Source organism: Gossypium hirsutum, chromosome A07 (assembly GCF_007990345.1).
Source record: "Gossypium hirsutum isolate 1008001.06 chromosome A07, Gossypium_hirsutum_v2.1, whole genome shotgun sequence".
In the NCBI taxonomy this organism is placed as follows: Eukaryota; Viridiplantae; Streptophyta; class Magnoliopsida; order Malvales; family Malvaceae; genus Gossypium; species Gossypium hirsutum.
Window position 1 is genome coordinate 84,754,186 of NC_053430.1, and position 27,207 is coordinate 84,781,392.

The 27,207-nt window shown below is 33.0% G+C and overlaps 1 protein-coding gene across 1 annotated transcript; it reads right to left on the reverse strand.

Annotated features, from left to right (window-relative positions):
* Positions 1–15,586: 15,586 nt before the first annotated feature.
* On the reverse strand, positions 15,587–17,067 carry LOC107956916 (GDSL esterase/lipase At2g42990). Its single transcript, XM_016892391.2, has 3 exons — positions 16,619–17,067; positions 16,037–16,526; positions 15,587–15,956 (listed from the first exon to the last, which is right to left on the reverse strand). The coding sequence occupies exons 1-3, from the start codon at positions 17,036–17,038 to the stop codon at positions 15,763–15,765; spliced, it is 1,104 nt and encodes a 367-aa protein (XP_016747880.2). The 5' UTR covers positions 17,039–17,067; the 3' UTR covers positions 15,587–15,762.
* Positions 17,068–27,207: the final 10,140 nt, after the last annotated feature.

The window sequence follows — 27,207 nt, forward strand, 5'->3', positions numbered from 1 at the left end:
CCACACCCATGTGAGATCCCACATGCCCATGTGGCCCGGCCGTGTCTCTCACACTATCGTGTACCTTGCCCGTGTAACTCTCTGAATTTGAAAAAATTAGCTCCAGGTTTCACACGGCCTAGGACACGCCCCTGTGTCCAAGCCGTGTGGGTCACATGGCCATGTCACCAGGTTGTATGTGTTTTCCTTCGTTTCTCCCATGCCCATGTGAGATCCCACACGCCTGTGTGGCTAAGCCGTGTGAGTCTCCAGGCCGTGTAACTCACTGTTGATTACCTCATTTCATACACGGCCTATGACACGCCCATGTGTTCAGGCCATGTGCTCCACACACCCGTGTGTCCAGGCCGTGTGGGTCAAAAACACACATTTTCTTCTTCTTTTTTATTTTTATTTTTTATTTTTAAGATTTTAAATTAGCATGCAGTTGAATTAAAAGTATTACCAAAAGTTAAACATTTAGGTTGCCTCTCGACAAGTGCTTATTTAAAGTCTAAGCTCAACTTACTTTATGCTCGCGCGGTCACTGTGGTTCGTAAAGTCGAAGCTCCTCTTTCTAGTTATTAATTCTATTATCAAAATAAGGTTTAATTCGAGTACTATTTACCTTAAATGTGACAAATTCAGAATGAGTTACCTTGACTGTACCGCATAGGAAGACATTTAGTACCATAAATGGTTCGATCCTTTTGCATCAAGCTCTGAAGTGGTAATTCGAGGATCCTTTTTTATCTAGAAGTACCTTGTCTCCAATCTTAAATTGGTTAGTTCTATCCACATGCTCATCATGGCATCGCTTTGGCTCTTCATCGTGTTTTCTTGGTTTCTTCTTGACATATGTCTGCCATTCATCTAGTTCATCGATTTGTAACATTCTTTCTTCATTAGTCATTCTGTTTCTGTCACATAGATTGGAACGTAGCTCTATCACATTTTTTTGAGGGGTTTCCTAAAAAGAAGTTTGAGCCACAATGTTATTCATATGAACTTGTATCATCATCTCGATCACTGGATATCTTAGCAGAATCACGAGCTTGGAGAGTAATCGTGCTATCACCTACACGTAGTATTAATTCACATGTACCAACATCAATAATAGTTCTGGAAGTTGCTAAAAAGGGCCGACCTAAAATCAAAGGTATGTCGCTATCCTCATCCATGTCTAAAATAATGAAATCAACTAGGAATATGAATTTATCAATTTTTACAAGTATGTCTTCAATAATACCTTAGGAAATCTAATGGTTCTATCTGCTAATTGAATACTCATCCTAGTTTATTTGCATTTCCCAAGACCTAATTGTTTAAACATTTTAATGGGCATGACATTAATACTAGCCCCTAAATCAGCCAAAGTATTATTAACATGTAAACTACCAATTAAATAAGGAATAGTAAAACTCTCTGGATCTTTCAATTTGTTGGGTAGTTTATTTTGTAATATGGCTGAGAAAACTATATTTAGCTCCACATGCGACGAATCATCTGACTTCCATTTATTTGCCAAAAGCTCCTTTAAAAATTTAACAAAATTAGACATCTGCGAAAAGCTTTAATAAACAATAAATTAATATGCAATTTTTTTAAAGGTTTAAGAAATTTACCAAATTGTTCGTTAGTGTGGTCTATGCAATTTTTTTAAAGGTTTAAGAAATTTACCAAATTGTTCGTTAGTGTGGTCTTTCTCTGTTGCATTTAAATATGGAACTCTAGGTTTATATTTCTTACCAACTGGTTTTTGTTCATTCTGGCTTACCTCTAACTTACTTTTACTTACCACACTTTCTTGACTCGGTTCTGGTTTAGGTTCAACTAACCCTTCTTCATCTCGTACAATAATTGTATGAAGTTGCTCCCTTGGGTTACTTTTGGTATTACTAAGCAAGCTATCTTGTCGTTCTAAAATCAACTTCGCAAGTTGACTGATTTGGCTCTCGAGCCCTTGAATCGACGCTTGTTGATTTTCAAGTGCTATTTTGGTGTTTTGGAAGCGGGTTTCTGACACCAAAGTAAACTTTTTCAGTTTCTCCTCAAGGTTTGACTTTTTCTCTTGTTGGTAAGGTTGTTGCTGAAAGCCTAGAGGGGGTTGTGGTCTTTGATTTCCTTAACCACCCCAAGAAAATTGAGATGGTTCCTCCAACCTGCATTATAAGTGTTACTGTAAGGATTATTCTGAGGTCTAGTATTATTACCCATATAGTTGATTTACTCATTCTCTGTGCTAGGACTGTAAGGTAAATATTCTGGATTGTTTGTTCTTCCTCCATTTGCATCGCATTGCATTACCGGATGTACCTTTGTAGAAACACATAAACCATCAATTTTCTTATTTAATTGTTCTACCTGATTTGATAACATGGTGACTGCATCTATATTAAAAACACCAGTTGCTCTATTAAGCTTTATCCACATGACTTGCCACTGATAATTATTTAGTGCCATCTCCTCTATAAATTCATAAGCCGCTTCAGGTGTCTTATTGTTCAGGGTACCACCGACTGCTGCATTGATTAACTGCCTAGTTGAGGGATTCAAACCGTTGTAGATGGTTTGAACCTATAGCCATAAAAGTAACCCATGGTGAGGGCACATTCTCAATAGATCTTTATACCTCTCCCATGCATCATATAAGGTCTATCATTCCTCAGCTCAACTGTTTAGCCAGTGGAAAGTACTTCAATAGGAATTTCTCGGTCATTTGGTTCCATGTAGTGATAAAACCTCGTGGTAAGCAGTTCAACCACTGTTTAGTTTTATTCCTCAATGAGAAAGGAAACAACAAGAGGCGAATAACATCATCAGAAACACCATTTATTTTGAAAGTATCACATACTTTCAGAAAGTCAGCCAAATGAGTATTTGGATCTTCGTCTTGCAAACCATCGAACTGAACAAATTGTTGTATCATCTGAATGGTGTTCGGCTTCAGTTTGAAGTTATTCGCAGCAATAGTGGGTCTCACAATACTCGATTCAGCCCCAGTTAGAGTTTGCTTGGCATAGTCGTACATAGTACGAAGATTAGGATTTGGATTTGCAGGATTCACAGCAACCACAAGAGGTAACTGATTATTCTGATTATCACCCATCTCCTCAGTGATAATAATAACATCCTTTTGCTTTTCTACTATACTCTGTTGACTCTGCTTCTCTATGATTTTTGTGATGTAACACCCCTAACCCGTATCCGTCACTGGAACAGGATTACGGAGCATTACTAGAACATTCAGAAACATTTACGGATAATTCATGTAAGTTACTATTCATTAACCGAGAATATTTATAATGTCCCTTAAATGGACCCTCGAAACCCAATACGAGAATTAGAAACGAGTTGGGACTTAATCAGAACCTCTAAGAATTTTTCACGAAAGTACAAAATTTTTCTAAGGTACAGGGCTCAGACACCCGTGTGGTCCAAGGGACATGCGCATGTAACCCTGGGACACCTCTGTGTTAGAGGCCGTGTTCGACCCCATGTAACTTTCTGACTTGCACACATGGCCATGCCACATGCCCGTGTGCTAGGCCGTGTGGTTAATTAATTTAATTTGAAATTAGGTGTAGGTTTCACACGACGAAGATATATGCCCGTGTTCTAAGCCGTGTGGCTTACACGGCTGAGATACATGCCCATGTCTCTACCCATGTGCTCAATTCTGAGCATTTTGTTTCTCAAAATTATGGTGCAGGGGACATACGGCCTGACTACACGCCCATGTACTCGACCGTGTGTCACATACGGTCTAGATATACGTTCGTGTGTCTGCCCATGTAGACAAAATAAAGCCATTTCTAGCTTCATTTCTCACCCATAATTTCACCCAAGACCTGCACTTGAAACACACAACAAATACCAACTATTCGAAGCATTCAAATTTAACAACCTTCATCATTCAACAAGGCATATCATTTCAAGCACAAGTGTTTATAACTTACCTTAATTTAACTTAGGCATTAACATCATTTGATCACTACTTAACATATATGTAGCTACCATAGCATGACCTTACAAGTATATCAAAACAACCATTGCTAGCCATTCCAATGGCTAGATTACAAATAAATCATTATCAATCCACTAATGGTCAAGTTTTCCTATACATGCCATTATACCAAAAATGACCAGTTGATAGTGTGACGATGCTCCAATGATCTCCAACCTTCACGAGTTTCCGAGCACTATAAGACAGGGGAAAATTAAAGGAGTAAGCATTACATGCTTAGTAAGTTTGTATAACGAAAACTAAACTTACCAATCTCGTTTATTAAATCTAAGTATATAATAACAAGTTTTCCATCCATTAGCAAAATTGCCTAAACGCATACACTTAATCAAACATGTTAGTTACCAAAATCTTCATATCGATCAAGTAAATATAGATTAGCTCATCATACAATATTCTTTCAAGACATTATCATTTCATCTCATAATTCTCATACCATGTCAAGATTTTTATGTCCGTTGAACCATTGAAATTCCGATGGATACTCAAGTAGTACACTCGAGGTGTACGATTCAATAATCCGTCAATTTCTTATTCAAGAGTACCCATTAGGGCACTTAATCAAGGAACGTACTCTCGAGCCACATATCGTATAACAGGATTACCAGTCCAGGCTAAATCTTTTATATAACGTATGCTCAAAAGAGCTCGATTAGGATTACCAGTCTAGGCTAAAACCTAATCGTAACGTATACTCGAGAGGTATTGTGTCGAGATTACCCGTCTGGGCTAAATCCTTTATATAATAAGGTCAATAGGACTACTCGTCTGAGCTAAATCCCGTCCGCAACAAATGCAGGACCTTATTCATTTCGAGAAAGCGCATATATTCATCGGAATTCAATATTCAATTGGGACTTAACCCTTTTTTCACCATTACAAGCATGTATTCAATTTATCATTATAGTATACAAGTAATGCACATCAATATTAATTATGTTACATACAAACACAACATTCAATTAACATAATTACATGCTCGATTAAGTTACACGAACTTACCTTGACACTTGTTCGCGTATTAAATCTACTAATCTGAAATATTTTCTTTTCCTCGATCTAACCTCGAATTTGTGTTGTCTGGATTTATATAAATAGCTTAAATCATCAATTTCGTATTTTTTATACTCATATGGACTCAATTTACGTCCTAGGAAAAATTACCATTTTGCCTATAACTTTTTCCATAAATTCCAATTTCGTCCCTAGGCTCGAAAAATGAAACTTGTGCAGTTTACTCCCTATTCCAAGCCTAACCAAAGCCCCATTTCAAAATTTACAGCACATGTATTCATAAAAATTTAGAATTTTTCATCAAATTTCATAACTTTACATTTTAGTCCCTAAATCATATTTTCATCAAAAATCACTTTGCAAAAGTTGTTTATCTATCAACAACCTCTCATTTCCTACCATAAATTTCTAATTTTCAGCATGTACATCCATGACTCATTTTCCATACTTTGATAACTCTTCAAAATGATGCCTCAAATAGATAGATTAAGCTATCCCAGTTTCAAAAATATCAAAAGTACTAAAAACGGGTCAAGAAAACTTACCCAATTAGGCCTTGAAAGTTTCCTCTCTCTCTCTCTCCTAGGGTTTCCATGTATTGTTAAGGTTGAATATGACAAAATAAGATGATATTTCTTTTTATCATTTTTAATTAAATAAATATTTTACTATTTCCAATTTAGTCCTTACCTTTTTCTATATTTCTATGGATGAGTCACTAAGAAAATCTACATACTTTTCTTAATGGTCTAATTACCATATAAGGACATCTAGATTTGAATTTCATAGCTATTTAATCCTTATAGCTACTAGAATTCAACTTTCGCATTTTATGCTATTTAGTCCTTCTCGTAAATAAACACTTAATTGATAAAATATTCGTATCAAATTTTTCACACGACATGTCTATCATATTATAGACCATATAATAAAATAAAAATAAATTATATTTTTGGGTTGGATTTCTGATCCCGAAACCAATGTTTCGATTTCACTAAAAAATAGGCTGTTACATTCGAGCTGTACTTTCAATCTCATTGTCAAGTAATAGTGGTCCCAACGAGTTTCTTTTAGTCATAAACTAAAGGAACCTGCCAGAAGCAACTAAAAAAAGTAGAAAATAAGAATTAAACTAAAAATAAAAATAAAAATAAAATGCAATAAAAATGGCTAAATTAATAAAAATTGAGTGTTCCTGATATTTTAGTCCCCGGCAATAGTGCCAAAAACTTGATTGTCACTAAACTAACTATAATTACAACAAAGGAAATCGCACCTATTGAACAATAGTATAGCTATGGTGAGTAGGGAATATTGTATCCACGAGGACTAAAAGTACTAGTAATTACTGTTTTTCTATTATTTAGCCGATAAAATGGGATGATTGTTTTTAATCTAAAATTAACTAAACTAATTTACTAAGAATGCAACAGAGAATGAATTCGAAAAATAAACAAATATAACCAATGAGATAGACAATACCCAGGAGAGAATCCACCTAGACTTCACCTATTATTTTGAATCTGATTTAAACGATTTATTCACTTGTGCCTTGATCCATAAAAATCCCTAAATTATGTTAATATCTCTTTTGAGAGTAAGAACAACTAACTCTAGGTTAATTAATTGAAATCTCTTTCTAATTAAAACCCTTATTGTCGCATTAACTCGATCTATCTATGGACTCCCCTATTAGATTTGACTCTAATCCGGTAGATTTATGTTGTCCTATTTCTAGGATTGCATGCAACTCCACTTAATTATGCTTGATCTACTCTTAAATAGGGACTTTTGCTCCACTGGAATAAGCATATTAAACTTGAATCAATATCTCAGAAATATTAAAATAAGAAATAAGCGTACATAATTGAGAACAAGAATCAAATATTTATCATATAATTTAGAAATCAAATAATAAGATCCATCATAGGTTTCATTTTCCCTAGGAATCTAGGGAATTTAGTTCATAATTTGGAATAACGTCATCTCAAAGTTAGAATAACAGTAAGACATGAAGAAACCTAATAAAACTTCTAAAGAAATTGAATGGAGATCTTCAATCTAGAATGATATCCTCTTTTGAAATGAATCTGGTGGCGTTCTTCGAGTCTTTTCTTCGTTCTTCTTTGTGTTCCCTCCCTTATGTATTCTTCTAATATGTATTTATAGACTTTAGAATGTTCAGAAAACCTAAAAATTAGATTTTTCTACGTGTTTGGGAAACAGGGTGCGAAATCGACACGGGCTGGCACATAGGCGTGTGGCCAGCCTGTGTGGAAATGCCCAGGCCATGTGGATCTTGGAAATAACTTTTTTTGCTCAATTTTGGCTCTTTCACTCCTTTCGCTCCCTAATGTTCACCTCAGTATAGAAACATGAATTTAAAGTATTAGGAGCATCAAATTCACTAATTTACATAATAAATCATCCAAAAGCACATTAAGAATGGGATTAAAAACATGTTATTTTTATGGCTTATCACTATTAAATAAATATTATTGATGTTATACTTATTTAACTAGGATTCACATATTTCTCTCTATAAATAGATGTCATTGGTATAGCGATTAACATAATGTGTTATACGAAAGTTTCATATACAAAAGTTTCTTGGAATTACAATTTCTACCAGTTTTTATTGAGAGAATTACTTTCCTATTGAAAGTAATTAAATTGTTTCTTGTCTTGTGTTTGGTTTGTGTTGCTCAAGCCCACACTCGACGCAATTCAGGGTGTGAGGATAGTGGAGAAGTTCGTTCAGTTGAAAGTTAGGAACGTTTCGGATCCGTCTCACACAAATTACATGTACTTTTTAGGAAAAAGTTTATTATTATAAATATCACAAACCAACTCAGTTTTTAAATTTTTTAAACTTGCATTGTGACTGAAAATTGTTTTCTAAATTGGAATTTTCTAACAATATGATCAACAAGTAAGGATTCCACAAAGAAATTATCAAGTTTCATATTATATAAACCATCAATAAGGTTTTCTGAACCTAAAACAATGTTTTTCTTAAATAAATTGAAATATGTCTAAGTGATAACTAGTATCCAAGACCAAATGATAAGTCTAGATGCCTTCAATCAAAGCCTTCATGGTTCCCTATATATAGGAAATATTTAGTTTGATATGTGGTTTGGATTGAAAGGAATCCATGCATCATGTTGGATACATGAGTAGTAGCAATGAACTCAAACCACCAAGTATTATTAGGAATTTTAATTAAGCTTGATTCGAAACATACAGAAACATAAAAACTACTTTTCTTTCATAACCAAGCTTTGCGTTTTGGCAATCTTTCTAATAGTGTCTTAGTTTCTTTACAGAAGTGACACTTATTTTCCATTCGTTCTTTTTTCTCGCCATTAGGGACATTCATAGATTAGTTTTTCTTCTTCTTAAACTCACTGGTTAAGTCCTTCATTAGCTTTTTGACCCACAAGGTTGATAGAATTACTTTATTGACTCTTTAATCTTGATTCCTCATGAACGAGCTTACTAGACAATTCATTAACATCTCACTTATCTTTAATAGTGTTATAGTTAATTTGGAATGGCCTATAATTTGGACGTAGAGAGTTTAATATGAACTATACTAAAAAGGAGTCATCCACCATCATTCCCAAGGTCTTTATCCGTGCTTCAATATTAGCCATCTCGATGATACATTCTTGCATTCCCCTTAACCTATCATACTTCATGGTGATGAGTTGTGCCATTAATGTACCGAGTGACTTATCCAAAGAATGAAAATTTTCTACCACAAGCATAAGATATGCTTTTGTGCTTTCAGTTTGTGAAATGGTGGCCTTAATATTGTTGGCAATAATCATTCGTAAAAATACAAGGCTCAACCTGTTTGATCGTTCCCATTGTTTATGGTATAACATATCTTCCTCACTACTTGAGTTAGTGATAGCAACGAGTTTTTCTTCTGATAGTGCTAAGTCAAGATCCAAAACACCTAAATGGAACTTGACTTGTTCACTCTATTTAGAGAAGTTTAACCCATTAAATAAAGGAACAGATGAAGCGTATGAATGAAAAGAAATAGTTGCAAAATAATACATAAAAGCAAAACAATACATAAATGCTCAAATATTGATTAATATATGCAAACAATCCAAGTATATACTAGTTCTCCTTTGGGTAAATACTACAATATACCATCATGAATAAATACTAATAACCTTAATGGACAAGTAAATAATTTTCATCAAATATACATGTTGTCTTTGGGCAGTCAAATGTATCTAACAAAAATATTAATTTGTCACCATAATTTTCACTATTCATAGGATAAATACTTCACCTTTAGACAAATTCCGAAGTTCTAATGAGTAGTGAAAGTCAACTATCTACTTTTTCATCATAATCATTTAACTAATTACATGAATATTAACAATTTACACATGCATAATTTAATTGAAATCCATAAAACTTTCTATTATAATCACTTTAGTAACTAACAAATTCACGTACACATCAAATTTTTTTTAAAAAAAATTACAACTTGAGAGGACAAAACTTTTAATCCCATTTATGTAAAATACTTAAAACGCTCATAATATAATATATCCTCAATTTCAATCATAATACTTAAAATATTAATAAAATAATAAAATAAAATTATGACCATTATCTTTAATCAATTTATGATATGTAGGCATCAATTAATTGAATCCTAATAACAAATATCGGCCATCATGAAAGTCATCGAGGGACACCACCTGATATGTAATCCAACAAAAAGGTTTCATGGTTTTAGACTTTAATAATTTTTTTAATATAACATTTAGTATCTAAATTGAATATTTTTTAATTTGGTATTTAAATTTTTTTTGTCCAATTTGATAGTTGAACTTGACGTTTTTCCTAATCTGATACCTAAACTTGATACTCTTTCTTAAGTTGGTACTTAATCTTTTTTGAGGTCCAATTTGATACTTAAATTTAACTTTTTTTCCTAATTTGATACCTATTCTTTTTTTTTGTTTGATTTGATACTTGAACTTGTGAAACGTTTTACAAATTATTCCAATATACAAATGATGCTATTTTTTATGAGGTAGCAAAAATAATTAATGTATGATTGAGATGTGACAGATAACATGATATTTTTTTGTACTTTATAAGTTTAATTACTTTAATTATTTTATTAATTGAAAATAATGAATTTCTTTTAATGTGAGTTTTTAAAACTCTTTTTTTTTCTTATTTAATATTAATTCATTAAGCTTATAAGTTCAATACATAATTTTTTAACATGAATTTACTCTAATATTAATAATATTTTATAGCATAACATTTGTTTTAATATCGTAGTGTCTTGTGTAATTTGTATAACATTTAATAAGTTTAGGTGCCAAATTAAACCTAAAAAAACTTAAGTACCAAATTAGAAAAAAAATGCTAAATTTAAGTACCAAATAAAACCCCCAAAAAAATTTAAGTACCACATTTTAAAAAAATTCATCTCAAATACCAAATATTATATTTTTTTTCACGTCAACAATAGTGTAAATATATAATCAACTCATGATATTTAATTTTTTTCATGAGAATTGTTTTTCAAAGTCGTGAGATTTATTAGTTTCATTAATCATAAAATAAAAAATAATGCACTAATTTCAAACGTATTTCAAGTGGACATTCATCTTAAGTTTAGTTTGAATCCCTTGTTAGAAAGGGTTATAGATTCTCTTACTCACAAAATCATATATATTTATAATCATCCTATTTAAAATATTTTAATCTAAAATTACTCTTTTGAATATTACAATTTTCACAAGTTTAAAAATTATTTAATGCGGGATTAGAGTTAGTCAATAAATTTGATGATGAACATTTGATAAATTGGTTTCTCCCTCTTAATCTCTTTGTTTAATTACACAAACCCTATATAATGAAAATTATAATTTTTATATGTATATTAAGTATTGAAACTTAATAAGTAAAGAGGATTAATTTATAATGATCAACTTTTAATTTAGTATATTCATCAATATTTAATTAAATAGATATAATTCAAAAATTATTAAAAATAAAATTTTTATTCCTTTAAATTAGACCATATTATTTAAACTAATTAGCATATAATTAAACTAAAATGTTACCAAGAAGTAAGAAGTAGCCATAAGATTTATTATTATTATTATTTTTTTTGGTGGTTTGACGTCCAAATCCTCACCTCACCTTGTGAAGTCGGGAGGAGGAACTCAGATAAATAAGGGATTTTTGAATAGATAGTGACGGTGGTGGGATGAAATTTTTCAAGTATAATAATTAATTTAATCGTGATAATTGGTTTTAACTATAATAAACGCACCACCCATTTTAAAGTACCTTAAAATTGTACACAAAGTTCGCAATCCAAAACGAAAGTGACCGCCACAAGGACCACATCACTGACCTGCTCACCCCTCGAGATTTACACACATGATTAAGCAGAGGACGGCTTCGGAAATTGAAGAGAGGCATGAAATGACTTCACCTCCACTATACTTCCCTTCTATTGGCTAAGTTGGCCGGTCAGATGCACCCCCAATCTCTTCTCCTCATCGCCATTTATGCTTTATTTGCACCCTATTTTTACCGTAGGAACTACCCTTTTTCATGCATGACTCTACATATTTCACCAACCAACTTGTTGATTTCTTATGACTATGATGGATTGTTATTTGTTGCTTTGTGAAGGACGTTAATGTGGATTGGTATATTTATCAGATCAATCGACAATTGAAAACAATTTGAGCAGAGATTTCGGACCTTAACAAATATAGGTTGAACTCCCAAACTAATTCTAATAAAAAAAATTCAAAGTATTAATCGTAACAAATAATATTAAAATTATTTGAAGCATTAAATCTTAATCATGCACTGAATTTAGCAGTTGGTCGTTGAAAATTATAGTTGTTGCGGAAGCGACGATAATATTAATAACAATATTATCAGAAATATTTAGATAATTATTATGCCAACAATTATACTAAGAAAATTCCCAGTTAAATTGGAGGGGTCACAATGGTCCCGCTTAAAACCCAACAACTAGACAGAACTCACTTAGATATTTATAGCAATAATAACTAAATAAATATAACCAACATAAAGCTATTAAATAAAAGCAAACAAATAAGAAATAAAATACCAGAGTTTTAACGAGGTTCGGCCAATTTAGCTTACGTCCTCGGACACTACCAAATTAATATTTCCTCTAGAAATATTACAAAGGAGAAGATTTTGGGATAATACAACCAAAGGGGGAGGGGTTCTATATATAACAAACCAAACCCCCTCCATTTCTATCTTTTCCTAATGTGGGATATTGCCAATATTCAACAAATCTCCACCTTGGCGATATTCCACATCTTCGAACATCTTCTCATAACACAAACTTCAATAGTGTCTTCAATTTTGCAACCAATCGCCTTCTTCCCTTTTGGTAGTTGTGCCAGCTTCCACATCTTGTTTTTCTCTAGAGATTGCATTTCCTCTTCCATTGCACCTAACCATCTATAATTCTCTAAACTCTGAATGGCTTCGGTGTAAGTGGATGGAATATTATCAACAACTGGAAGTGCATAAGCTACCATGTCAGTGAAACGAGCAGGTTTCTGAATTTCTCGTCTCTGCCTTCTGACTGCAATTGGCTCTGATTGCTGTTGAGGTTCTTGGGTAGAAACCTCTTCCTCATCTGACTCTGCATCTGCCAATGAAGAATCACTAGTGGTACCTTTTGCTGGAATTACCACACTCTGCTCAAACTCCACCTGCTGCGGAGTACACTCCACCTGCTGCGAAGTACTACTCACTCCTTCTGGATTTACCTTATTCAACATGGCAGATTCATGAAAGGTAACATCCCTACTGATTATCGTCTTCTTTGCCTCTAGACACCACAAACGATATCCCTTAACACCAGCATTGAAGCCCATGAATAGAGCCTTCTTTGCTCTTGGATCTAACTTTGATTCTTTCACATGATAATATGCAATAGAACCAAAAATGCGCAAGGTGTCATAATCAGTAGCAGGTTTTCCATACCATTTCTCCAAAGGAGTCTTGCCATTTATAGCAGATGATGGCAAATGATTGATGAGATGTTGAGCGTACGTCACAGCCTCAGTCCAAAACTTTCTATCTAATCCAGCATTAGATAACATACATCGAACTTTCTCCACAAGCGTTCGATTCATACGCTCTGCCACCCCATTCTGTTGCGGTGTTCCACCTACGGTGAAGTGCCTTACTATGCCACAATCTTGGCATATCTTCAGGAAAGGATCGCTTTTATATTCTCCACCGTTGTCTGATCGGAGAACCTTAATCTTCCTTCCTGTCTGATTTTCAACTTTAGTTTTCCACTTAAGGAAAACTTCAAGCACCTCATCTTTGTTCTTCATAGGAAACACCCAAACTCGTCTGGAAAAATCATCAATAAAGGTGACAAAATAACGTCTTCCTCCAAGTGATGGAGTCTTGGACGGTCCCCATACATCAGAATGCACATAATTCAGAATACCTTTAGTATTGTGAATCCCAGTGCCAAATTTCACCCTTCGTTGTTTTCCCAGAACACAATGCTCGCAAAATTCAAGTTTGCAAGTCTTTGTACCTTTCAATAATCCTTGCTTGGCTAGAGTTTGCAAGGATTTTTCACCAGCATGGCCCAAACGCATATGCCACAGCTGTGTTGCCTCAGCGTCCTTCTTGGTACTCGTAATTGCTGCTGCTGTTGTCCCGACCACTGTACTACCTTGGTAGTAATACAGATTGTTCTTTCTTATGCCTTTCAACATCACCAATGCTCCTGAAGTTGCTTTAAGAACTCCATCTCGTATTGTCACAACTAGGCCTTTAGATTCTAACGACCCCAAAGAGATGAGATTCTTCTTCAACTTTGGGACATATCGTACATCCCGCAAAATTCTAGTAGATCCATCATGACTCTTCAGTTTAATTGAACCTATCCCGGCTATTTTACATGTGTTATCATTACCCATGTAAACAACCCCTTCATCTAGTTTTTGAAATTCAAAGAACCATTCCCGAATGGGACACATATGATAGGAACAACCAGAATCCATGATCCACTCATCTGCATATAATGTTGAAGATGTCATACTAAGAGAAAAGTCTGACTCTGCTTCACTATTGCATTCTGCAACATTTGCATCTTGCGGAGTCTTCCCTTTTTTCTTCAATTTTGGACAATCTTTCTTCCAATGTCCTTTTTCTTTGCAAAAAGAACATTCATCTTTGGCAACAGCTCGACCTTTGGACTTTCTTCTCTTCCCCTTAGACTGACTTTGCTGACGACCTCTTGTTACCAATGCTTCCACTGCTGCTTCACCTGAACCTTTCAACTTATCCTTTCGGCGTAGTTCATAGCTATACAATGCAGCAGTTACTTCATTGAAAGTTACTTCCGATTTTCCATGAAGTAGAGTAGTTTCAAGGTACTCAAACTCCTCAGGAAGCGATCCCAACAACATTAACGCCAAGTCTTCGTCTTCAAAAGTCACATCCAAATTCAACAAATCAGCCACCAGCTGATTAAAATTGGTAATGTGCTCGTTCATCGTGGTACCAGGAACATAACTGAAACGAAACAGTCTTTTCTTCATATGTAACTTATTTTGACTGTTCTTCTTCAGAAATTTCTCCTCCAATGCTTTCCACAATTTACTTGCAGAAGTCTCTTTACTGAATGTATACTTCTGCTCTCTGGAAAGACATGATCGAATTGTACCACATGCCAATCGGTTGATGGTCTTCCATTCTTTATCATCAACCCCTTCTGGTTTTTCTTCCTCAATGGCAATATCTAGACCCTGTTGAAAGAGGGCATCTAGAAGCTCACTTTGCCACATGCCGAAATGACCTGTTCCATCAAAAATTTCCACTACAAATCTCGTATTTGCAGTTCCAATCCTCGGCAAAATGTACGAAGTGGAAGTTGTTGATATGGATGGTTTTTCTTCTGTCATTTTTGCCATAGCTTCTACTTAATAGCCACCAAATGTAGAATACCCACAAGCTTTAGGAAATGTTTCTGATGTGTAAGATCAGACTAAGCTGCAAACACAGAGCATACTACAAAACCTTGGCTCTGATACCAATTGTTGCGGAAGCGACGATAATATTAATAACAATATTATCAGAAATATTTAGATAATTATTATGCCAACAATTATACTAAGAAAATTCCCAGTTAAATTGGAGGGGTCACAATGGTCCCGCTTAAAACCCAACAACTAGACAGAACTCACTTAGATATTTATAGCAATAATAACTAAATAAATATAACCAACATAAAGCTATTAAATAAAAGCAAACAAATAAGAAATAAAATACCAGAGTTTTAACGAGGTTCGGCCAATTTAGCTTACGTCCTCGGACACTACCAAATTAATATTTCCTCTAGAAATATTACAAAGGAGAAGATTTTGGGATAATACAACCAAAGGGGGAGGGGTTCTATATATAACAAACCAAACCCCCTCCATTTCTATCTTTTCCTAATGTGGGATATTGCCAATATTCAACAATAGTACCATTATGGACAGTCAAATTACTTATTTTTATTCATAAAGGAATACATAAAAATCCCACATGCTTTCACTAAAAATTAAAAATTTACGAGTCACCTACACAAATTCACTCTCAATTTATTGCCATACAATGCCTCGCGTATTGGAGTTGGAAGAAATTGGCCATTGCCGAATAATTGGAGGAGATCATAGAAACGCTAGTTTGAGGGAAGGAAGCAGTTCATCTGACATTATCTTGTTTGCTCTTTCGGAGGGATGAAAGGCATCCCAAAATACATACTTGTCTGCATCTAAACAGGTGTGTGGAGTAAGGCGATTGCACAGTACCCCCGTCTCAAACAGCCCTGTTCCACAACATGCCGCTTCTGCAACCTCAAATCCTGTCACTCAGCCAACAAACTTCAGTCTTTATCCCACCTTATACCATACATATTCAAATGTGTGTCCATTAAAAACTTACCGTATCTGGAGGGTCGTGTGATCAACCGCGAAAGCAACTCATAAACATCTACGTACAACACTTTTAATCCTGGAAGTTCGATCATCAGCTTTACCACCGAAGCTTTTAACTTTTCATTGAACTCGAAAGCAACTTTATTGCGTTCCTCCGAGCAGCTATGAGGGTTTTTTCGGTTCAACGTTCTTTGCAGTGGCAAACACCCCATCGGTGGGAGTCCCGTCAGGGACAACTTCCGAGCTCCCAGACTGTAAATTTTCCTAATGAAATCCTCAGCATTGCCGATGAGGAAATCCTCGTATTTTGGAATGGTGAATTGGGTCCTCCTTTGAGGAAAGTTATAGTAGTTTATGAGGAAATCATTGGTCCCTACGCTTATAATATATAAGGCCTCGGAGATTACCTCATTCGCCTTTTCATCACCAAGATAGGCTCGTAGTTTGGTTTGGTAATCCTTGAAGAATTCCACTTCTTTCCATAAAGTAAACACTTTCTGTCAAATACATAGTCAGTCAAAGGGTTAAAGCGTTTAATGACATATAAGTTTGTGTTTTTTTTTAATGGCATATAAGTTCATTGAATTACCAGTATAGCAGCTGTAGAGTTGTCGTAGCCAGTTCCTGAAGAACCAAAGCAAACACCAGTGGCGAAGTCAGAGATGTTAAAGGTAGGGTCCAAGTAAGCCGGGACGATAGGTTTGAGCCCTAAGCCCTCGGATACGAAATCTGGAGGAAGCCGGCCATTGCAGAAACGACCGGTGGGGGTGCCACCGGGAAAATCACGGCCATAAGGCTCGAAATTGCACTTGGCAAATGTTGGGAGGTAATTGTTATTACCCGTATCAATAGATGAATCTCCGAAGACGATTATAGCAGGCACTGCATCTATAGCTTTAGAACTGATGGTTAAGATTTGAATGTAGAAAATCCAGGGAATGATAATGGATGATGCCATGCCACTTCGATAATCCCGGTGAGCATGGAGCAAGCTGCAAGCTACAAGCATTTATAGATACATTTATAAATTATTGTGCTAGACTGAAAAATTAAAACTATATAATAAATATATTTATAAAATATTGAATCAAATAATAAATGGGGTTTTGTTGAATGATAAACACAAATGTGAAAAGTAAGGTTGCCTAATGATTTTTTTTTTCACACTAACTCAAAAAAATTTACTTTAACTCTCTATTTAATTTTATAAATTTATAAATTTTATCAAATCACTCTAAAATTAATAGAAAAATTTATTTTTATTAACATTACTTTCTGCTATGCACGAAAATGACAAGTTAACATTTAATTAATTTTTAAAATTAAAAAAAAAATTATAATTTTTAAAAATAATTTTTATATATTTTTTAAATTTTTTAAAAAATTAAAAAATATTTAAATGTTGACATGTTATCCACGTGGCAATCCATGTTAGCAAAGTTAAAAATCATTAACTTTTCCATCCATTTTAGATTGATTTGATAATAAAAAAACACAAGTTTAAGGGCTAAAAAGGTGAAAATTATAATGAAGGGCTAAAATTACTTTTTTTATAAAGTTGGAAGGTCAAATAAGTCATTATGACTTCTTATTGTGTGTGTATCTTTTTCTATGTAGAAGATGTAAAATGATAAAATGCCCTCAAAATAATACAATTTACTTTATGAAGTATAATATTTTTGTCATTACTCAACCAAGTTAGTGTCTGATTGACTCGTAATACCAACACAATCAAGTGTTTAAATATATAGCCTAAATAAATTATGACAAGTATAAAAAAGATTAATCTTCATATATTGTAAAACGAACATTAAGATACTTTCATTATACCAAAAGAAAAGGCTCAACTTGTAAATTGGTACTTAAACTATACCATTTTTTTTACCTTGGTACTTCAAATTTTTTTGCTACAAATAATATCAAAACTACTTTTTTTTTTCAAGTTGGTACCTCCATTAGTTAAACCATTAAGTCTATTTATATATATAAAAAAAAGCTTAACCTACAAAACGATACCTAAGCTATGCCATTTTTTTCATTTTGGTACCTAAATATTTTTCTTGTAGAATATAAGAGAAAATAATACCATTTATCTTCTTCTTCTTTTTTTGTCACATGACAATTTCTAATTGATTATCTTTTATTAAATAGACTTGGGTTGAGTTTGGATGGATATATAGTGCGTTCACATGTGGTTAATGTAAAAACAATGGCGACGATAAAATTAGATATTATAGCGACACTGTAGCATGAGACAAAAAGTAAGTTAAAAGCACCGCAACCCACCACCCATCCAAACTTACCCTTAATAGGTACCAATTTATAAGTTAAACCTTTTTTAAAATAGACTTATGGTTTGACTAATAGTTGCACTAATGAAAGCACTAATTTGAGAAAAATTATAGTTTAGGTATTAATTGTAATAAAAAAAATTAAGTACCCAAAAAGAGAGTATACTTTAAGAGAATATATTTGGTACATTATCGATGAATTTTTTAGACTCTACAAACACGTGAGAGGTTAACAAATATCTTATAATATATAGTAAAATATTAAAAAAAATATTTTATGTCAATTTAAATACCCATTTATGAGTTAAAGTAAAAAGGAAATAGCAGCCAAAAAAATTGGGTGGAGATTTCCAGAGAATGAAAGAGACAGAAATTGGATCACGTGTTTCCTCTTAAAGTAGTTTAACATGCATTTCCCTGGCGCAAGGGTTTAGGGTTACTTAAATATAAATTATAAACCTCACATAAAATCATTAAAAATAAATTAAAGTATGAAAAATATAACATAATGAAAACATGTTTTAAAAATGAAAGGTATTAATTAGCTTCTAAACTTTGGTAAAAAAGAATTAATTAAGTTCTTCTAAGTCTTTAAATTCTCAAATTATATTAATTAAGTTATTTGACCAAAGTTTTTCATCTTTGACCATTAGAATAATGATATAGTTATTTTAACTGTACTGACATGGTGCTCCATATCAGTAAAAATATAAAAATAAATCTAAAAATTTATTTAAGTTTTTTCACCTGAATAAATTTGGACAAATAATTAAAATTTTTAAAATATTATTAAAATTTATAAAAATATTACAATTAATTTTCTTTAAAAATATGATATGTATATCAATGATTTAATTCTATTGATACCTTTAGATTATATAAAAATAAATATATAAATAAATTTTATTTTCATTAATTTTAATTTCTGAGTTAAGACTCTTGTTTGTTTACTCATTTAGTGAAAAGTTGATTCCTCCTTTGCCCATGGTTTTTTCCTATTTGAGGGTTTTTCACGTAAAATATTTGTATTCGTTCTTCTCCACTTTTACTATTTTGTTATTTATAAAGGTCGATCCCTAACAAATTTAATAACGTTTTACAAATTTATAATTTTTAAAAAATTAATTTATTTTATAAATTTTAAAAAATAAGTCTAAAATGAACCTGGACAATTAAAAGATTAATTTTTTTAATTTATTATGTTTTAATTTTCTTTATTTGTGCTCAAAAACTATAATTGGCATGGAGTGCCATGTTCTCTTTGTAACGATTAAAGACGGGAAAAAAATAATAGAGAAAGATGAAAAATGTTGCTCAAAGGATCTAATTCATACAATTTGAGAGTTTGAGGGATATTTGATTAAGTGTGTTTTCACATAGAGGTTTAATTGATTTTTTCACCAAAATTCAAGGAGTTATATACTCTTTAGCCAAAATAAAAGTATTGTTTTCAATTAGCCAAACATGTTTTGTACAAACAAAAGAAATAAAACAAAAAATTGAAAAATAAAAACAATATTTTTATTTTAAAAAAAATCAATATTTTTATTTTTCATTTTCAAAATACAGTTTTCTTTTTCTATTTTTTTTGAATGATCATATTTGTTCTTTTTGACTGACACAATACCTAGAACTACTAATAACCTCTCATCAACTCATAAATAGGAGGATAATGGATTTTAACTCACTCAAATTCACATCCGCTTGCAATGGCAACAATATCAATATCAATTGAGCTAAGACTCAATTTACAGATTCTTTTTTTATTTTATAGAAATTGAAAACCAACGTTAGAAATATGAGAAATGAAAAGATTTATATGGATTCGACCCATGTTTTATTTTGTTCAATAGGATTCGACTCATGTTTAATAAAATAAAAACAATGAAAATATGTTTATTGTTTCCAATTTTTGAAGCATGTTGTTTTTAACTTTTTTTTTAATAACAGAAATATAAGAATTAGAATAAAAAATTACATTTATATTGATTCGAATTAGGATATCATATTTAATATTTAAAAAATTGATAAAAAATATAACATTTATATGAATTTAGATGAGAATGAATTATTTTAAAGTTCAAACTTTTTTTTATCATTTTCACTTTTACAAACATTTTTAATGAAAACAACATTTTTAATTTTTTATTTTAGAGTTTTTTATATAAATAATATAAAATAATTAAATAAAAACTAAAAAAGGATAATGGCCCTAATATTTACCAATCTAAGCAAAGTCTACAGTGTAAAACTGATGATGTCTGATCAATCGGCGACACCCGTCTCCCTTGTTATCGATGATCTCACTTTTTAAATATATATATATATATATATTTGATGCCACCTGATCAATTGGTGACAGACCATCAAATTAGTATCGTCTAACAGCTCAGCGACACCGACCTGACGGTCTGCCGCCGATGTGACCCATCAATCACGGTCTCCCAACCCCCCACACATCTGAAGGAAGAAAAAATTGGAAGTTGCTCAAGGTCCCCCCTTCCCCCACCGAAGGTATACTTTGTTTTAATTTTTTTAGTACAATTTGTTATTTTAATAATAGTTTAGTATTATTAAAGTATGTTATTTTGTTAAAAAGTTAGTACTTATTATCCCCGAAAATCAAAATAAAAGTATGTTTTAATTTTTTAGTATAATTAGTTATATCAGTAGATGTTTAGCATAAATGTATGATATTTGTGTTAAAAGGTTAGTACTAATTATTTTGCATCTTTGATTTTTTTTTTTTTTAATTACAAATACTTGGATGGCCCTCCCTCCCTCTCCCCAACCGAAGGTCTCCCAAAAGAACAAGTATGTATTTTTTTTCTAATAAAATAATTATTATTAATAGTTTAGAATTGTATTAAAAGTTTAATTTTTCCTGTAATAATATGTTAACTTAGAAAAAAATTAAAATTGTGTTAATTTAGATATTTGTAATATTATATTTAAAAAAAATAGAATGGTGTATGACAATTCTGTAGCTTATGTATGCTTATTTTATTTGTAGTGTATTTTTTTTTTTAAGATAAGATTGGTAGTGCATGTTTATTTTAGTAGAAATGTTAGAATTTTGCATTAAGATAGATTTGTGTTGAAAGTAATATTAAGATTGATTTGACTAGTGTATTTTTTTATTTTAATAATAATTTGTATCTTTTAAGAAATAAAAGTGAACATTATATGTTCGTTTGAGTAATTAGATTTTTGTTAATTATGAAAATGAGCTTTGAAAAAAATAGTTGTTGTGATTTTCATATTGTTTATTTGTTAAGTCAATTATTCAAAATTTAAATTGATTGTGCAGATATCGATACGCGTTCTTTAATTACTGCAGAGGTTCACATAGCTAGGACGATCCATTTACCGGTAAGAGATGTTCTAAGGATGTCGCAATGCAATTAGGACTCCCCATGGACGGTGATGTGGTAAACGATTCAAGCCACATAGCAGATCTTGTGATGCTCTGCTATGACTTGCTTGGACCTTTCCCAATGATGGTACCATAAATTTACGGGTTTAAAACTTTTGTGGCCGAAGGCAAATTTTGAAATATTATTGGATTATGAGACCGAGATGGAGAAGATAAAGGCTGCTCAGGCCTATATACTATAGCTTATAAGGGGTACTTATGTCAGATTCCCATAATAATAAAGTTCACTTGATGTACCTACCCTTATTGACTAATTTGCAAGGTGCCCATTCCTACAACTAGGTTCGGCAGTACTAGTGACGCTATATTATGAGCTTTGTCGAGGAAAAAGCAAAGAATAGTCGACATAGGTGGCTGCCTGATACTACTACAATCTTGGACGCTATACAAGATGTCATTTTTGGCATTAGTGGGTTCCCAAGTACATGTGTTCCCACTTGTGAATAGCTAAAAAAAAAATTAAACTTGGATCAAGATTTTTTTCATGAAAATATGTTCTAACAAATTTGGTTTATATTTTTAGATGATATATTTTGAATATCAAGAAGTCGGAAACACTCATCGTATATTGACAGATGATCAAGGCATACGACGTGGATGGGGTAATTTATTTTTAAAAAATTAAATAATATTAATGTCATGTAATTAGTTTATTTATTAAATTATGTTGTAATTAGTATTTTAATCATGTGTTTAATTGTGCAGTTTGTGTAGATGCCATATATCGCACCAGACGTTGCTTTGGTCATTCCTTTGTTAGCTAGAGCCAATGTAATCGCGTGGCGTGTTAATGCACCCGTGATAAATTTTCAAATGGTGGAGTGGTACACCGAGGATCGGGTGCTTCATCAATTCGAGTGTCATCAACATATTCCAAACATTCCTATACAATTTGGCAAAGATGCCCACGGAATTGACAAGAAGGGGAAACATGCAAAGAATTGGGCATTAGAGTATGAACCATATATTGTGTTGTGGAACGTCTGGTTGGAGAAAAGACCTTATTTTGAATCATGTTTTCCTGATTTCACTTCCTTGAGGGATTATTAGCAATGGTACATGCGGAATGGGTTGCCTTACTTATATGGTAGCCAATTGATGGTAGTCCCTCCACATATGGAACGACGAGGTCCTCTACAAAGTCGTCATCGTTAGCCGTCTCCTCTTCCTCTACTACTCAAGCCGGCACTTTCATTGTCATACACACACTCAAATGATAGTTCCTATCATCCGAAGATAGGGGGTTATAGTTTTGCCCTTAAGTACTCAGGTTGCAATACACCAGAGATAGGCGATTGTAGTTCCTATCAACAACCGAGCTTACTAATGATGTTTAACATATTTATCCCATTTTCACCCTAATACTACACCTCTCCTGAGTAAACGTTTGTGACCAGTGATTTTTCGAGTTTGCTCAGTGCACCCCGAGGACCACTTATGGGTGATGAGAATGTCAGTTTGAGTGACATGGACATTGGCCATCGGGAGCACCTACAACGTGAAAGAAGGCCACCACAGCGATACACCCCATAGACAACCCTGTTAAACCATAAATTTTGATGGTTTTAATTCATATAATTCAGATTATTGTAATGTTCAGTTTATTTAAAGTTTGACTTATTTTATTTCAAGCTAAAGTTTATTGCATTTTAATAAAATGTTTGAAACAAGTTCATGCAAATATGCGTGCCTATCAAGTTCATTCAAAATTTTACAAGTTCATGCAAATATACATGCCCAACAAATTTATTTAAATATTTTACAAGTTCATGCAAATATACATGACAATCAAGTTCGTTTAAATATTTTACAAGTTTATGCAAATATATGTGACAATCAAGTTTATGCAAATATATGTAAATGATTGAAGTTGATACAAGAATGGAAATTCTATACATAATTTACATTATAGTAGACTGAAATGACTCTCCTGGGTCGTAGTTTCAATACTGGCATTTGTTTAGATTATGACCAGTTAATCTGCACACACCATAATGTTTAATGTCAACCCTCTCCCTTATGTCCATGTCATTTCTTATTCGAGTGACATGCGTGTGACCTCTAGGCTTCCTATAGAGACTATAGTCTGGGACCAACTTAAAAGTCGGTGGAGGAACTTCCCACGTTGACATATCCCTCATTGTTAGGAACTCGTTTCCGCAAGTACATAACGTGCGTTCCAGTGTGTTTACCTCATCGATATATTGTTCGACATTGATAGAGGCATCAGCGCATGCTGCAATGACGTGCGCACACAGATAATAAAGTGTTAGGAATTTTCCACAATTGCATCACTTGTTTAGGAGATCAACTCTTTATGACCTAGGCAGGATACCCAATGGACAACCGACAGTCTCTACCCAGTCGACAATCGACAGTTTCTATCACCCGAAAAGTTTTAAAATGTCAATAATATAATTCAATATTCATGATCCTCACTCTTCGACTATTGACCGCCATTGCCTTCCTAATTGCCTCGACATATACGAACCCCTCATTCATCTGATTTACTTTTTAAAACCCCATTCTCGGCATTAATATTTCATTCGGTAGAAAGTAGCTAGGAATACATATGCAATTGGGAAATGTTGTATACGCCTCAAAACCATGTTAACGACCTCTACCAGGTTGATGGTCATATGGCCTTATTGCAAATCGCCATCAAAACTTTGAGCGTATTGCCAAGGCTCCATACTTTCAAAACACTCCTATAATGTAGTATTTGTTTAACCTTGCATATCAGCTTTGAGGTCAGCCAGTCTTCGTCTGAACTGAGGTGGTTCTAGTTCGTACCCTGAACCGTTACAACATGTTATGTGTCATTTCACAAACTCTAAACATATGGAAAAAAATTAGACAGATATTTCATATTTTTGAATTCCTTATGGAAGTTCACCGCAATGTGCTTAATGTAGTAGATAGATCTCTACAGAACACCTGAATGCCTAATTACAGAAATTAACCTCTTTGATCTATTGGAAATGATGCAAATGTTTTCTTGAGTGACAACATACCTCTGAAAGTTCTCCAGGAAAAATTTCTACGACTTCATGTTCTCTTCTTCAACAATGGAAAATGCTATCGGTAGCAAGTTCTAATTCTCGTATTGTGTAACTGTAATAAGGAGAATCTGTATATATTTCTCATACAGCCAGGTCCCATCTACTTGCACAAGCGACTTATAATAGGAAAAGGCCCGAATACATAGATCGAATGTCTAAAACATATGGTGAAAACTTCTTTTCCCAAGATGTAGTTGGTTGTCCCAGTCATAATAAGGCAATGTTTGCTACTCAACAACAGTCCCTGAAACGTACTTTTGCATTGCAAAAATCCACCATTGGAGTTCGTTGTATGATGAATCTCAATTTCCGTACATCTGATCCATGGTCATTTGTTTAGCCAACCATGCCTTCCAGTATAAAACTTGGTACTGGTACCGTTCTTACATTTCGATAATCAGCACCGATACAAGAATTGTGGGTATGTCTTTAACCGTTGCCAATATGCAACTGCAAAGGGTTTTTGAATCAAGCTTGCGGTGGTCTTGCATCATACGTGCAGAAGTGCATGTATGAGGCCTAACATATTTCCACATCTATAACTTCTGAGACCTTTGTATAAATGTAGCTCGTACTCGCCACTTGCACCCTTCTGCCAACTTCCAACATTCACCAACATAGATTGTCAATTTAGAGTCAGCCACCCTGTAGTCGATAGACACCTTCATACTATAGCGTTTGATGGCATTACCACACTTGTCTTTGCTCACGAATCTTTGACCCCACAAACAACTCTTCCGATTCAAGATCTACTAACACCGGATGAGCATGTATTATGTCCGGGTACTCGTGTAATATTCATAAACAGGGTCTAGTAGTTTTGGGTTTTTTGGGGGGTTTCAATGTAAAACTAGAAATTTATAGGGTTTCTAGTAATTTTTAATTTAATTTAGGATGTTAATTTAATCTAAAATCGATTAAACAATAATCTGAAAAATTAAAAATTAATAAATAACATTTTCAAAAAAATTAATTTTAAAGATTTTAAATAATTATTAGTAAAAAATCAATTTGGGTTGAAAAAGAATTTTAAAATAATTTTTATTGGGAATAATTTGAGTAAATTTTAAATATTAATTAAATAGGATTTAATTGTAAAACAATGGAAAATTTAGAGTATTTGTATGGCAAATAAACCATAAATTTTGGAATTTTGGATGGAAATAATTAAATGGTAAATTAAGGGAAATGTGGGAGTGACTAGAGGTGAGCATGGGTCGAGCAACCCGGCTCGGCCCGAAGGCTCGCCCGAAATGTGAGAGGATTTGAACAAAATATAGGCCCGAAAAATGGGCTTGGACAAAAAAATAAGGCCCGTTTAAAAATGGGCCGGGCCTCGAGTAAGACATTTTTGGCTTGGCCAAGCTCGAATTCATTAAAGGACAAAAAAAATTGATTTTTTTAATATTATTTTCTTGTTATTTTCTCCCTATTTTGCTACCATTTTACTATTTTGTTGTTATTGTTTGGATTTGTATAAAACTTATTTTATTGTTAATTTTGTTATTATTTTAAAGACATTTGTTAATTTTGTTATTATTTTAGAGACATTTGCTTGTTAAGTTGCATTTATCTTAGTGTTATTTAAGTATACATGTTTTTTAAAATTTATTTTCAATTTGTTGGGAAATATTTATTTTGATGCTTTTAGTATTTTTAATATATTATATATATTTTAAAATTTTATAAAAATAATTAATATGGGCGGGCCGGGTCGGGCCTGGGTTTTAGCATTTTTATCCAGGTCAAGATTGGTTAAAATTTTAGGCTCATTTTTTGGGCCGAGTCAAGCCCAGGCCTAGCAAACGGGCTTTAATTTTTAGTTGGGCCCGGCCCGGCCCATGCTCACCTCTAAGAGTGACCATTAGACAAATTTCTCAATTTTTAAATTTCTGGTGGGTGGTTTCAATTTTAAAGCTAATGTATCTGGCCCACTTTTCACACATTTTAGAGCTTTAAAATTCGTTTTCTTTGTATGATTTTAAAGTCTATCATCAGAGAATAGATCCAGCCAATTTCCTCCTCAAAATACTCTCTCAATTTACCCGAAATTATTCTTAAAAGTAGCTAAAAATATTCTCAAAATTTCTCAAGTTTCTTGAATCAAGATTTTCAATCAACAAATTAGAGTGAATCAAAGGTAATATTCAATTAGAGTGAATCAAAGGTAATATTCAATCCTAAACCTGTTTTTATGATGATTAGAAACATTTTTACATGATTTGAGAGTCAACTAAAGGATTTTTATCAATGTCATCTTCTTCCAAGAATACATGGTTCTTTAATGGTAGATCTTGAATTTTTAGAGGAAATCCACAAATCAATGGATGTTCCAACTCAAAATGGATCTATTAAAAGGTTTTTGATCCTATTTATCAATATTAAACAT

Bases quoted from the DNA above. Each gene is read 5' to 3' on its own strand.
- LOC107956916 (XM_016892391.2), bottom strand. From the start codon at position 17,038: ATGCTTGTAGCTTGCAGCTTGCTCCATGCTCACCGGGATTATCGAAGT. The intron at 16,527-16,618 runs GTAATTCAATGA...TGTATTTGACAG, and splicing joins ACTCTACAGCTGCTATACTG to AAAGTGTTTACTTTATGGAA. The intron at 15,957-16,036 runs GTAAGTTTTTAA...GCTGAGTGACAG, and splicing joins CACACGACCCTCCAGATACG to GATTTGAGGTTGCAGAAGCG.